General features: G+C 44.1%; 1 protein-coding gene across 1 annotated transcript in view; it reads right to left on the bottom strand.

Annotated features, from left to right (window-relative positions):
* Positions 1-15,628, bottom strand: part of SLC28A3 (solute carrier family 28 member 3) — a 71,958-nt gene that overhangs the window by 20,472 nt on the left and 35,858 nt on the right. The window contains exons 4-9 of the mRNA XM_006168990.2: positions 13,728-13,819; positions 11,907-12,096; positions 8,360-8,504; positions 6,681-6,794; positions 5,999-6,076; positions 705-785 (exon numbers count right to left, since the gene is read on the bottom strand). Coding sequence (XP_006169052.1) covers positions 705-785; positions 5,999-6,076; positions 6,681-6,794; positions 8,360-8,504; positions 11,907-12,096; positions 13,728-13,819 — 700 coding nt within the window. The remainder of the gene's footprint in view (positions 1-704; positions 786-5,998; positions 6,077-6,680; positions 6,795-8,359; positions 8,505-11,906; positions 12,097-13,727; positions 13,820-15,628) is intronic.

Genomic DNA, 15,628 nt, shown 5'->3' on the forward strand with positions numbered 1-15,628 from the left:
CAGCTCTTCTATTTTATTTATTTTTAAATTTTATTTGCCTGTTTAAAAAACTCCCTCAGGAGGGCTGACTCATAACTGAGTGGTTAACTTAGCCAGATCTTATATAACTGACTACATGGTTCAAATCCTGGCCCCAGTAGCTTGAAAAAACACTCCAGGCTGTAGGCCAGCATCCCCAAAATCCCAAGAGGAGAAAGAATTGAGGCGTGGCCATGCCCCAGTAGGGGGCGCTATTTTCCTCTCTCCCTCTGGTGAGTGTACGTGCCCTCTGGCAAAATTAAAAAAAAAAAAAAATCTTCCTTCGGAGTGAAAAGCAGCTGCTTCTTTTCACCTGGGCTTCTTCAGCACCTCCAAGACCAGTAGTGTCTGCTTCTGTAGCTGTCTGAGGAGGAGCGGTGACTTCATGTGAGGCACAAGGGCGGATAACCATGATGAGTGCTGTTTCCCTCCAGAGGGGTCTGACCTCGAGTCCTCAGAGCGAAAGTAACTGCTCTGGTTTTAGAAAGGTGCCCAGTGGGTGTCAAATCAAAGCCCTCTTAGAAGTCCCTGAGATAAAATACCCTCTGTGCACACATGTAGGGTTTGGGGAGTTAAACCTAATAATTGGGATCGTGGCAGGAAAGAAAGGCAGTTTGGATACTTCTGGATAAAAGGCTTTTACGTCTTTGTCTACACTTGGCGCCCTGCGCCTCCCGTCCCAGTACCTTCCTGATGATCCACTGCATCAGCCCCAGGTAGTAGAGCATGGACATGACGGTGCTGAAGAAGACCACGATGGGCAGAACCTAGGGGAGGGGTGGGCAAGAGCGTCCTGGGTTAGTGTTGACCTGGGAAGTATCCACAGGATTCATATCAGGTCTCCTTCCTGCTTCTTCTTCTCCCTCTCAAACACGCTGAGTACTGGATACTCCTCTTGAACTCAACGACGCTTTGATCAAGCAATTTCCCTGTCTGCAGTCTCTGATTCTAATTTCTTCTGGGTAAGTGTGAGTATGTATGTATATATATATTTTATTTTAAATTTATTTATTTTACATTCATTCACTGTATATCATTGCAGCATAGAAAATAAGTTTTCCCATCCAGAATACGCTGTATATTGGCTCAATCAAGGATATTACCATACATGTCATTATCAACAAATAAACTTCCATTTCTTATTTCTTATATATTTTGCTTCTTTTTTTTTCATTTTAATCCCCTTGATTCCATTCCTCTCACCCTCTGGATTTCCCAGCCTCCTCCCACACTGTCTCTGGCATCCACAGTTGCTTTCCATGCCCCCCCTGCCACATTTTATTGATTCGCAGATCTTAATTCATCTAAATCCTTTCAATAGTAAGTACAACTGATATAAACATACCTCTGAACACAAGTCTGACTTTCGGCATAAAACTCGGTGAGTAGAATGAACATACTATAAAGTAGCACCTAGATGAGGCTATAGAGCTTACTGCTGCTGTCATGAGGTAGTTTTATTTTTCTTTAATTTCAAGAAAAACAGTTTTAGCTTTAATAAATCACAATAAAAAAAATGTTAAGAAAAATTTGCCTAAGACTTAAAGCCAGGAAAAAGGTCTGGATTCTATTCAAACCGTTTTTCCAGGATGAAATTTTCTTATTGAGAGAAGGAATGAAATTTTGGAGGAATTTGTAGTAACTATCAGGCCATTGGAAAAGTCATGATGCATTTTTGCATAGAAAAACATGGAAAAAATACATAATGACTTTTCCAATGACCCAATAGATTAAACTGAAGGCCATCAGCAAATATTCTGTTGTTCTGCTATTAAAAAGATATGGGCTTCTGGGGCCAGTAGATGGTGTAGTGGATACATCACTGGACTTTCACCTTGGCCAAATGTGGTTTGCGTCCTGGACCTGGTGGCTTGAAAACACACTGGGCTCAGGTGTGTTCATGCCCAAGATCCTGGGAGGAGAATAGAGGAGAAGGCTGCATGGCCATCCTAACTGGGGAAGTTATTTCTCGCATTCCCTCTCACTGCCTCTCTCTCTTTCAGCCAATGCATGTGCCCTAAGGCAAAAATTCTCTTGGGACCAGCACTTGGCGTAATGGCTATGTTGCTGGACTCCCATATAGTCGACCACGGTTCAAGTCCTGGACCCAGTGGCTTAAACTCACTCTGGGCACATGTGCATGCATGCCCAAGATCCTGAGAGGAGAATGGAGGAGGAGGGATTGTGGCATGGCCATCCCCCCTGGGGGGTGATTTTTTGCTTTCTGTCTCTCTGTCTCTCTCTGTCTTTCTGGCGAGCGCACATGCCCTATAACAAAAACCTTTAAAAAAATCTCTTTAAAAACATAAAAAGACATGAAGTTGATCACAATTTAGCAGAGTAACCTAAGACAAGAGTAATCATAAGCAACCCAAGCTACTCATTTGTAGTGGTTACACAGATCAGACCAAATATGACAGGTGCTCACACACTGCACTTTATAGAGTAAACATTCATTCTGTCGTTAGCTTTTAAAATAAGAATGATTTTTACCTATAGAATTTTGAATCACTAAAGTGATTACATTTTGGAAATTATAGTTCTGTGCTAATGCATATTGTATTTTCCTAGATTCTGTTTTCTTGTTAATCTTCAGGTGCCTTTGGTGCAGCAGTTTCTGTTTTTTTTTTTTTTTTTTTTTTTTTGTGAACGAACTTGCTATAGGGCACATATGCTCACTGAAGAGACAGAGAGAAACAGAGAGACAGAAAGCAAGAAATCACCCTCCAGAGGGGATGGCCACGCTGCAATCCTTTCTTCTCCATTCTCCTTTTGGGATTTTGGGCACCTATACACATGTGCCCAGGGTGAGTTTTAAGCCACCAGGCCTGGGACTTAAACCGTGATCAATTATGTGGGAGTCCAGCAATGTAACCATTATGGCGCCTGCTAATCCCAAGTTTCTGCTTTTTTTTTTTTTTTTGAGAGAGATATTTTTGCTATAAGGGCACGTGTGCTTGCTGAAGAGACAGAGAGACAGAAAGCTAGAAACCCCCCCCCCCCCGGGGTGGGGGGATGGCTACACCGCAATCCCTTCTCCATTCTCCTTTTGGGATTTTGGGCACACACACACATGTGCCTGACATGAGTTTCAAGTTTCCAGGTTTGGTCATTGAACTGCAGCAGCTTACATGGGAGTCCAGGGACAAACCATTCTTCCATCTCCTGGTCCCTGGTGCAGCAGTTTCTACCCTGCATAGGCCACACAGAATGGTGGACTGGGTCCCTCCTCGGTCCCACCTCACCACACCCTTTCACTACGGTTCCCCAGCTAAATAGCTGAGACAAGCTTCTGCCAGCGGCAGAATGGCTGAGGAAAATTTGTACAAGATCTAATTTAGAAAATTCTATTAATAATATGTACTAGTATTCAGTTCTCTCTCTGTGAGCCTTTTCCTGGCTTTAATGGGTGGGCAGAGCCTACCTGAAAGCTTGAGGGAGTTAAATAGGGTCATTTCTGGAGTGTTACCCTTGAAATTCTGTACTGGCAAGAGAATATAGAGGCCGCTGCCCCATACGTATGTGTCAGGTAGGGAGTTGGTGCATGTGTGCAAGCTCTGAAGACACCGTAGAGCCCAGGGAGCAGGTTACTCCTTTGTGATGGTATTTTTTCCAGTTCTGAATTCTTGATATGAATCTATTTCTACCTCTATAAATACTTGACCTTTCACAGATGGCCTAATCACCTCAGCACCCAAACATCAAATCAGCAGTTTAAAATATGGTTTGGGAAAGGGCCTGCTGATGATGTGGAGGTTAAGGTGATTGAATACCATATGGCTGAGTGTAGAGTTCGAGTCTCAGGCCCAGAGGCTTGAAAATCATGCCAGATGCGTGTGTATACATGCCCCAAGTCCTAAAGAGATTGGAAGGAAAGGAATTGCAGTGTGACCATCTCTCTTGGACAGGTATCTTTTATCTCTCTCCCTCTCTTTTTTATCTCTAGTGAGCACATGAACCCTGTAGAAAACTTGAGAGAGAGACAGAGAGAGAGAGAGAGAGAGAGAGAGAGAGAGATTCAGAATTAGAAGTTGGTTTAACTGGAGCCAGCAGGTGGCGTAATAGTTAGGCGCTGGACTCCCACATGGCCGACATGGTTTGAGTCTCAGACCCAGAGGCCTGAAACTCACATCAGGCATGTGTGCATGTATGTTCAAATTCCAAGAGGAGAAGGGATTGAGGTACATTTGCATGTGTGCCCAAAATCCTGAGGCAGAATGGAGGAAAAGGAATTGCAGTGTGGCCATCCCCTCTGGGGAGCTGATTTCTTGCTTTCTGTCTCTCTCTTTGTGTCTCCATTAAGCACATGAATCCTATAGCAAAAAAATTTCTCTTAAAAGAAAGATTGGTGTAACTGATGGGCCAGCCCCATAGCCTAGTTCCTAAGGGAACTGGATCACATATGGCCAATCATAGAGTTTGAATCCCAGTCCTGGAAACTTGAAAAACATGCTGGGCGTGTGTGTGTGTGTGTGTGTGTGTGTGTGTGTGTGCGCGCGCCCAAATCCTCACAGGATGGAGAACTAGAGAAAGGATTGTGGTATGAACATATCCTATTAAGTGGTGCTTTCTTCCTCTCCTCTATGTCTCACTCTGGCAAGGGCACACATCCTCTAGTTAAAAAAAAAATTCTGACTGAAACTAGCATAACTTGGAGGTAAATCTGGGGTGAGAAAACAATGAAACATACAAACAATAACATACCACAAAAAGGAAAGCTGAAGGAAAACCCAAGTGCATCTCTCTCTCCCTTTTTAAAAATTTTTGTGTGTGCTAGCCAGAGACAGAGGGACAGAGAGGAAAAAGGAGAGGGAGAAAATACCCTCCATTGGGACACGGTCATGCCACAATCCCTTCTCCATTTTTCTATTCTATTATGATGACTTTGGCCATGCATGCACATATGTCTGTGTATTTTTAAAGATGCTGGGGCCGGGACTCGAAACACATGGTTGGCCATGTGGGATCCAGCTCCCTTAACCACCAGACCTCAGGGTTGGTCTCAAAACATGTCTTTTGGACACATCAATAAGTATCTGTTGGTCCTTCCCATGGGAGGGTTAGCTTTTCTGGAGTGAGGGAGTAGACTACACCTGGGCAGGATTCAGGTTTCCCTTCTCCTGTAAAATAGCACCCCTTCTTGGGACCAGCAGTTGGTGCAATGGCTATGCTGCTGGACTCCCATGTAAATGACCGTGATTTGAGTCCCGGATCTGGTGGTTTAAACTCATGCTGGGCGTGTGTGCATGTGTGGCCAAGATACTGAGGAGAGGAGAATGGAGAAGGGATTGTGGTGTGGCCATCCCCTCTGGGGGGTTGATTTCTTGCTTTCTGTCTCTCTCTGTCTTTCTGGTGAGTGCACATGCCCTATGGCATAAACCTCTCAAAACAAAACAAAACAAAAACCAGAAACCAGAAAACAAAACAGAAAAACCCTTCTTCAGTTAGAACCACCTTCCATATCGTTGTGAAGGAGTGATAAAAAAGATTTAGCATTGGGACAGCTCTGAAAAAACAGAGGTCAATATGGTTGACCAGCTCTCTGTTTGCCTAGAACTGAAGTGTTTCCCAAGTACAGAGGTGTTATTGATTCTGGGCCTAGAAGCCATTGGTGGTCACATGCATATTCATGGCCAGCTACATAACATTCTCTACCTAAAATCCCAGATACTGTTACCCCGTATGATTTTTCACAAGTATTTCATGTAATGCCATAAGCCCTCCCTACCCAAATATTAGAATATTTCTGACCCCCTTTAGATGTTTCCACTAATACTATGACAACAAAGTAAAAAGTGTATAATTCACTGTCTTCATAGAGCGTTGTAAAGGACAAAGGGCAGAGGTATGTTGCGCACCTATGACAAGGCTGGCAGGTGTACACCTAGTTTGAGGTCAGTTACACTTCATCTGAACAGCTACAAAGTCCCAAATTCTGCTAAAAAGGCAGTGACTGCATAGAAAAAGGTGTCAGCCTTACCTGAAATGCAAAGAAGTGGTCCGTGTATTTCTCACCGAAGACAAATACAGCCCCTGCATCAGTGTAAGCCAGAAAAGTCTGAGTCAAAGAAAGAAAGAGATGATTATAACCACTGAGGTGAGGGTCACAGTCCACAGAACACTGAGCTCTGCAGAGGACAGAGACCCAGCAAAGTCGCTGGACAGACTTGGAAACTTAACGTTTGCAGCTTTGTCCCCTTCAATGAATGGCAGGAGAGTGTATTTTTGATCTGTGGTTGCATACAGTGTCCTGTCATTTCTGACATTTGGTCTGACTTTCAGATGCTAAAGAATGAGCCGAGCATGGTGATTTGCTCCAGCAAACTGTAGATGGCACATGGGTGGCCCCAGTTACCACTGGATGCAAAGGAAGCCCGTTTGCCTGTGAAACCATCTCAGAAGAGCGACATCCCCCTTAGGCATAGGAAGAGTGCATTAGGAACTGGTAGTCATGTGGTGGATGGATGATACAGGTAAGGGGAGTTTAACACTAGTAAACTAGATGAGTTAATATTTTGGACATAAACTATATCTCTAACTGATGGCTATGGAATTAAAATTTGAGTCCACTCATGCAGATAAATAAACTATTTCTGACACATCTTGAGGATGACATCCGAGTATTTCAAGCACTATAGAAGCCTATTTGGAACCAGACTTACCTGAACTTGCCTGCCCAACCAGTCGAAAGCCACAAATCCAGGGTTAGTTCTTAGGATTAAGAGCCCAAGAAGGAACTGTAACCCAATTCCCCAAAAGACAGGTCTCCAGTAAACCTATGTAGAAAGAGCAAGAGACAGATCTTACTAGAAAAGCCACGCTGACTCAGCTAATGTCAGAGCATCACTACTTTCTTGGGTGCATTCTCAGACGTGGGCTGTGACCTTCCTTCTTTGGGAACCACAGTAGTCATAAGAGAATCCCTTGATAGTGTCATCCCTTAAAAACCTCAGCATTGTGGGACCAGCAAATGGCATAATGGTTACATCACTGGACTCCTACATGGCTAATCAGGGTTTGAGTCCCAGACTTGGAGGCTTGAAACTCATGTCAGGCACATGTGCGTGCGTGCCCAAAATCCCAAGAGGAGAAGGGAGGAGAAAGGAGAATAGAGAAGGGTTTGCAGTGTGGTCATCCCCCCTGGAAGTGTGTGATTTCTCACTTTCTCTCTTTCTGTCTTCATTGAGTGTACACACCCTATAGCAAAAAATCTCTCTCTAAAACACACACACACACACACACACACACACACACACACACTCTCAGCATTGCATTCCCTCTTCCTAAACCTGAGTTTGAAACCTTCGGTCCTGGGAAAGCATGTAAGCTTTCTGTCCTGGTAAATAACTTAGACATAGACAGTAGTCTAAGAAGGGCCATCAAAGGAGGGAGAATCTGGCTGTCCTCATCATGCTGAAAATATTAGACACACATAATTATTTCCTTGTCTGGAAAATGGAATTGCAGAGCATGATTTCTCTGTGTGTCCAAAGTTTGTTGGTCTGACAATTTGTAAGTGAATTAAGTGAAATTCTGCCCTGTTCAGGGGCTCTTATTTCACCATAAAAGGAACCAATTAACTCTAATGCAGACCGGGATGAGCAGCAGTAATGGACAATCATCTGCTTTCATTTCTGGTGCAGAGATGAGTGGCCTGGAGAAAACTATGGGATCGGAGGCACAGAAAATGGAGATGTTCACCCAAATAGGACGAAGCGTTGGGATCATATTAGGTAAACTTGGTCTCTGACTAATGCTTCCCCCCCATCACAGTCCCCTAGGGTCAGTTTTTAGCCAGGAAAATCTTTCAGAGTTTGCCACTGTGAGAGTATCAATGTCTCAGAATTCTTGTCCATTTCAAGAGTTATAGGTTAACAAAGTAAGGATGAGAAATGGGTTTAAGGTCAAAAGTACTGTGTAAGGACCAATACGTGTGTGAAGTAAAGAAAACCCCAGTTGCAAATGGAGCTTTGATAAAACTCAAAATCCAGGGGAAAGAATTTTAGATTATTTACTGGTCTGGGGAAATCTGGATCAAAATGGGTGGGTTTTCTCTGATATGTATTTGATGGAATATGGACATGTGAGTGGAAACTGGACTTGGCAGAGAGAGTAAACGTCTCTGGTGTATAACTGGGAAGTTACCGAGAACAAAACATGAGATGGTCACAGACAGTATAGTGAAAATTCAGGAAGAAAGGCACTCTTGTCCCTTTTAACAACCATACCAGGGTAGAAAAAATATTGAAAAATATTATATCTTCTCTCAATCATTGTTTTGAGCAATTGGCAGTTGAGGAAAAAAGAGGAGGGGACCCCAAGAGAGCAATGTTCCACTTACTTTGGTTGGGTGCTTGGAAAACACGAATGCCAGGACTATGTACATTATGAGCCCACCGAAGGATATCAGTTGCTGTTGGCCCAACCTGGCGGTGTCGAAGATCAGCCAGAAAATAACTCCCAGAATCAGTAAGCTCCAAATCACCCTAACAGAAAAAAAAGGGGGGTATTGACATCATTATCTAGACTAGCTTAAAAATTATAATCAGCGAGACCAGTAGTTGACATAATGGCTATGTCGCTGGGACTCCTGTGTAGTCGACCGTGGTTCGAGTCCTGGACCCAGTGGCTTAAACTCATGGCGGTTGTGCGTGCGTGTGTGTCCAAGATCCCAAGAGGAGACTGGAGGAGAAGGGACTGCGGTGTGGCCACCCCCCCCGGGGGGGGTGATTTCTCGCTTTCTGTCTCTTTGTCTCTCTCCGTCTTTCTGGCAAGTGCACACGCCCTATAGCAAAAACCTCTAAAAAAAATTGTAATCAGGCATAAACTAATAAACACACCACACACACATGTATATATCTATATATATGTATGTTTATATGTACACATACATATATACACATATATGCACAAAAATAAATGTGTATGTATCTATATGCATATATGTGTGTATGTGTGTATACATACACACATACACACATATATACACAACACACAAATAAATATACATTTTAATTTTATTTATTTTACTCAGGTTAGAGAATGCATGTGTGCATGAGAGAGAGAGACAAAGAGAGAGAGAAAGAAAGAGAGCAAGAAACACCCTCGACAAGGTCTTGTCAAGGTATGATGCCCTTCCCCCAGCCCTCAAGCTCATCAGAATCTTGGGCACACGCACATGTGCCTGACATGTTTTCATGTTGACCTGGGGATCTGAACTTGCAGTCAACTATGCGGCTTTCAGCACTTCCAACCATGCCACCAGGCTGGGCCACAAACAAAAAAATTAAAATAATTGCCAGAGTAAGGCACCTGGGCACTGGAAGTGGTTTTAGAAATTGCAATAGACTTTTTAGTTGTAGCTGTAAGGGCAAATAGCCAAAAAATTAAGCAAGGCATCCCCTCTACAACTCTTGGACCCTTTGGCAGCTCAAAGATACACAAAAGGGCAGAGAGGAGGAAGGGGTGTTTGAGGAAACTACTGGGATTCTTCTTGGGAGATGGTAAGGTGTTACCTTCTTTTTAAGGGAGGACTCAGCAATTTGTACTACATAGTCAGGAGACCTCACCAGAGCCTCAAAGAGCTAGGTGAGACTTTAAACTGCACTCTCACTCCCTGGGGGAGCCCAGTGGGCATAACAAGTCTGACTCACTGTCTAGATGGCAGAACCAGCAAGGCTGCTGTGTTGGGATTGCATAATTCTGGTTGATTAGGCCAGGGATGTGTGAAATTTCCTGGCAGATCCCACGCAGGCCTTGTTGGGGGAGAGTCTGTTCTGAGTCCTACTTACTCATAGAGAGAGGATAAGGAAAAAAGCCTGAGCAGTCACTGTAGGACACAGGTCCTACAGGAAAGTGTCATCTTCTAGTATTCACTGTCCCTTGACCCCAAGGAGGCTAACTTTGTGCTAATAGCAGGAAGCCAGCTGCTAGTGGCTGTCCCAGCCATCACGGATTTCTCTTCTGGTTTTGAGGATGGTAGAGAAAAAGGCATCAAGGAGGAAGGCAAAATGCAGGCCCAACCTGGAAAGAAAAGATGGACACTTTGGTCGATGGGATGGGATATTATGATTGTATGGGAGGGGATATTATGATATTAAAAATACATCTGTGACAATTGGACTATTAACTGAGTGAGCAGAAGGGTCACAGGCTTTCTGTGTTTTCATACAAAGTATATGGCAGATAGCTCCCACTGAATAAGACTGAAAGGATGATGATGAAACTTTTTGATCACAATCCATAGGTCATAATTTTAATCTATTCATTACACAATACGTCAAGTGCTAATCCTCAATATCAAAGCAATTTTCAAAACTTAAGTTTGTAGTGAATAAAGGGCATGAGGGAAATTGGGAGTAAAGAAAGTCTAACTGAAAAGTTATTTGGATTCACTAGTCCATAAAAATGCAAAGAACGAAATATTGGTTGGCCTAAGTTAATCAGAAATGGAATAAAGATTTATATTCACTATAATATTTAAAATAGTTAAAAATTGGCCCAGCTGAGGTGGTGCAAGGGGAGGTGGTGCCACTGCACAATGCTGGAACCACATGGGGGATCTGGGGTTCAGATCCCTGGTGGACAAGAACATGCCAGGCACATTTATAAGAGCACTCAAATCCTGGCTGGCTGAAAGGCTGGGGGGAGGGTTGTGGTTGGTAAGGTGCTGTTGGAGGTTCTTGTCTCTCTTGCCCTCTCATGATATCAACTAAATACAATTTTTCAATTGTCAGTGGGCATGTGTACTTGCCAGGGAGAGGGAGAAGAGACTGAGAAGGAGAAGGAGGGAGAAAGCATCTACTGATGGAGTGAGATCATGCTGCAATCCCATCTCCTTCATTTTTCCTTTCTGCTGGGATTTGAGGCATACATGCACACGTGCCTGTTTTTTCAAGCTTCTGGAGCTGGGACTCTGTGATTGGCCATGAGGGATCCAGTTCTTTTAACTATAGAGTTATGGGGCTGGCCCAATACATATATATATTTAAATACCAAAAAAAAAAAAAAATTAAAGATTGACTATGGGGCCAACTCCATAGTGCACTAGCTAAGCATCATACATAAGGAGTTAGACCCCATAATGCCAGCCCTCATGGCTTGGAAAGCATGCTGGGCACATGTGCATGCATGCCCAAATCCCGACAGGATTGAGAAACGGAGGAAAAGGGTTGTGGTGTGACCATGCCCCATTGGGGTGCTTTCTCTCTCTCTCTCTCTGGTGAGCACGTACACCCTCTAGAAATAAAAAAAAAATTATATGATCTTTTTTGTAAATAAAATCTAAAGAGAATATGTACGGCTTGGATAAAAAGAAAGAAAGGGGCAAAGATGAAATGACAATGCAGACAGGTTGTCAGCAATCTCCATTTTGTGCTTTATAAATCAACTATGTGTGTGTGTGTGTGAGAGAGTGTGTGTATATATACTGTTATATTCTGAGATTAGGTGGCATTCGTGTTGCTGTTCCCTTTCCAGTGCCAAGACAGACAACTGATTGATCACGATGTCCTTCCACTTATAAGCTGAGGGGAAACTAAAGACATTGCAACATTTCAACTGCATCTTGAGATGTAGATACCTAGGTGAATCTGTAATATAGCACATGGAAGGCTGTGATTAACATCTTTTGGACAACATTTGATCATTTAGTAACTCTTGAAATGAAGGCAATGTGTAGGGACATTTGAACACATCTCAAATGAGTCATTTGCCTGATCTAGACCTTGATTTCCTATCTAAAATGAAGGCATTATAACCGATTACTCTTTACTTTTCTAGTTTCAATACCCCATCAACGAGGAAGCAATTTCTGGACAAATTTTTGGAACAGTGTTGGAAAAGATTAACATCCCTCTCAACTGCAGTAGGAGAACCATTGCATTTACCACTTTAGCCAGAACCAATGGCCATTCAGAAGCCTTCTGCCAGGAGACAGGATCTCATCAATTCGATATTCATATTTGGCCATCAAGTGGTCCCAGATGACAAAGAAGATGACAACCACAGTGATCACAAAGAGCGGGAGGGCTCTGTGAAAGTTCAGCACGCAGGCTGCAATCACCATAGCCAGATAACCTGTCCAGGAAGAAAGGCAGTCACTGAACGTCATTGACACCAGCCACTGACCCCCAGCCTTCATCTGGCTCAGCCAGGGTAGAGATAATCAAGAAACCATTGACTGCAGGAGTGCTGTTGATACAGTTGGTTACTGACTTTTCTCATGGAGGTTTTCATTTTTTTTTTTTTTCAAAGCAAGGCTCTAAGATTCTCTATGAATATTAGCAGGTCAGGGTGTTAGGTCCTTTTTCTTACAGGACCTGAATTCTTTAATCTTGAGACTCAATCACTGGGTTTCTCGCTCAGGACTAATCGCTTTTCCCCCTGGCATCCAGACTCAGCAGGTGAGCTGTTATCAGAAAAAGGCCAAGTGTAGAAGTAGTCACCTGCAGAGAGGTATTGATTTTCCTGATTTGCAGCTCAGATTTGACCTAAGCTTGAGCAGAAAAACAGACATCTCTAAGTGGCACATAATCTACAAGAAAAAGGGAGGGGGAGCTATTGTCAAGGTGGCTGATTTTGCAAAGCACATTCTAGCAGAAAAACAAGGTGCCCTCCACTTCGGAGAGTAGTGCTTAATAGTCAGCGCTATGGTCCGCGGGGTGTCTGACCTGCCACTCGTTTTTTGTAGGTGGCAAGAACAATCCTGTGTTGTGCTGGAACACAACCATGCCCATCTGCTTGGGTGCTGTCTGTGGCTGCGTTGTTTTACTACCATGGCAGAGTTGCATCGTTTTGGCTGTATTCCTAAAATACTGCAAAGCCTGGAATATGAGTGGCCTGGTGCAGAGAAAAGCTTACCAACCTGCCGAGTTTCCGGTTCAGGTGTCTGAGCACCAGCAAAACCACTGCCTGTGGTGGTGCAGCCGTCCTGCTTAGTGTCTGGGGACTTGGAGGAAGGCTTCCATTTTATAGGCAGGGGAGTACTTGAAAATGCACTGCGAGGCCCTATGCTTTTTTTTTTTTTTTTGCTATAGGGCATGTGCCCTCGACAGACAGAGAGAGACAGAGAGACAGAAAGCGAGAAATCACCCCCCAGGGGGAATGGCCACACTGAAATCCCTTCTCCTCCATTCTCCTCTCGGGATCTTGGGCACGCACGCATACGTGCCCAGCATGAGTTTAAGCTACCAGGTCCGGGACTCGAACCATGGTTGACTACATGGGAGTCCAGCGACATAGCCATTACGCTAACTGCTGGTCCCGAGGCCCTTTGCTTTGAAGGGAGACATTCTCATCCCACCTTCAGCAGGAGTGGGAGATGGTCCTGCCTCCTGTGTGGCACTCTGTAAAGCATCAATTGCTTATGTTGCCCTCTTCAACTAGGTTTTTACCTTGTTATTATCAACCATGTCTGCTAGCCCCCTATATTTTCCAGATTCGCATTGACCAATGCACCCTCTTGAAACCACATCACAATAACAAAGGTATGTCAGCCCTGAGAGCTGGTGACAAAAATCAGCTGCTGGCCTGATAAACTGGGAGGCATCCTCTGCCAGACCCGAGTAAGGACTTCCAGCTTTGCTTCTCTGTCTGTGGATGGTTCGATGAGGTCTGGGGGAAGGTTTATTCTTTTTACATATAATGTTAGTGTTTGGAGAATCCCTGCAAAGAATGGTGTGGTATCCTTATCCCGTTCTGTTATTTACCTGCTATTAAAATGCCCCAGATGATGTACCGAAGAATGGTTTTGTGTTTTTTACAAAAGTCACAAATGAGGTCATACTTCTTTTCCAAACACCTGAAACACAAAAGCAAAAAAGCAGGCCGAAGTAAACACCAGAAATAGGAACTCAACTGGCATGCTAAGCTAGATTAGTCTCTGTGAAATAAGCAAGCAAGCAAACAAAAATTTGTGAAGCATAGGCCTTATGAAATAGAAATGGGAAGCATTTCATTTTAGACTGAAATCAGCCATGGCTTGGATCAAGCTTCACTGAACCAATGTGTCAAACCCTAAGGGATTACAGGGGCCGAGCACATGCCCCTGGGGACAGAGCAGGGAGCTAGAGAACCAAATGAAGACAAAAAATAAATCACAGGAGGAGAGTGCTTCAAGACTATTAGAAATTCTATTAGCTTTTTTTTTTTTTTTTTAAATTTGTCAGCATGTGCACTCACTGGAGAGAGAAAAGGAGAGGGAAAGTGAGGAAGCCCCTCCCATGGGGGCTGGCCATGCTGTAATCTCTTCATTTCCCTTTTAGGGACTGTGGACCCAATGTACATGTGACTGGTGTTTTCAAGCTGCTAGATTGACTGCAAAGTTGACCATGTGGGGATCCAGTCACCTTAACCACCATGCCACTGGCTAAGCCCCTCTACCGGCAGTTAGTTAACTAATGGTTTTTAAATGTTTTTTTTTTTTTTGTTAAAACAAAAACAAACAAAAAACAAACAAAAAGCCAAGGAACTCAGCCATCTGTCCTAGTTCCATAAAATTGGAGCAAGTTGTTGGTTTCCTGTCCCTATCACTCTCCCATTTACTCGGGACTAACTCACGTCACTGGGTCTGCTTGAACTGTTAAGTTGGATAGTGTGGGGTTGAGGGATACTAACCAATGGGTTATTATACAGTTTTCTCAGAAAGTTCTGGAATTGTTGGCATGTGTTTGTTTCTGTCCAGGACTTTATTATGGATGGGTGGGTGAGTAGTGCGTGAGCCACGTGCGTATCTGACTGTCTTCTGGGAGGGGCTCTGTCCAGCTGTCCCCAGGGCCTAAAGCCACAGGGCCACGTTTACGATGGCTATCCTCTTCTCCAGGGATGCTCCTTGTCCCCATCACCCCTGCATTGACCTCTGGCTTCCCAGTAGATGCCTCTTTCCTCAGAATCTTCTCCCATGTGAGGCTGGGTGGCAGGGATGTGATTGCACATTTAACCATTGCCATTTCCAGGCCAGTGGATAGCATTTCTACAATGACCATTTCTTGTTCTATGTAGATGATTCCCAATCTTCAGGACCGCATAGGACCGAGCCCCTTGCTGGGGGACCTGCTCACTCCTTGGTTAATGTCTCCATTTCCCTTCCTCCCAGCAGTCGTAACTGCGTGTCCAAGTCTCAGCCACCTCTCCAGCTCTGGGCACAGTTCCAAGTCCCCCTACAAAATCTTCTCAAGGGAACCAGCAGTTAGAGTAATGGCTATGTCGCTGGACTCCCACATAGGTGACCGCGGTTCGCGTCCTGGACCCGGTGGCTTAAAACTCACGCTGGGCGCATGTGTGTGCATGCCCAAGATCCCGAGAGGAGAATGGAAGAGAAGGGATTGCGACGTGGTCATCCCCCCTGGGAGGTGATTTCTCGCTTTCCGTCTCTATGTCTCTCTCTCTCTGTCTGGCGAGTGCACGCGCCCTATAGTGAAAACCTCTCCAGAAAACAAAACAAAACAAAACAAAACTCTCAAATCTCCTCAGACAGAGACATTTCTCTGCATTTTATTCTTACTGTCTTCTTCAATGATGTTTTGTTATGATCCTAGGGCTGATTACAACTTCCTGGAGAATAGATGTCTGTGGGAAAGTTGTCAGGATCAACACGGAGTTCATTTGTGTC

This window comes from Tupaia chinensis, unplaced genomic scaffold, assembly GCF_000334495.1.
Source record: "Tupaia chinensis unplaced genomic scaffold, TupChi_1.0 Scaffold146625_1, whole genome shotgun sequence".
NCBI lineage: Eukaryota > Metazoa > Chordata > Mammalia > Scandentia > Tupaiidae > Tupaia > Tupaia belangeri.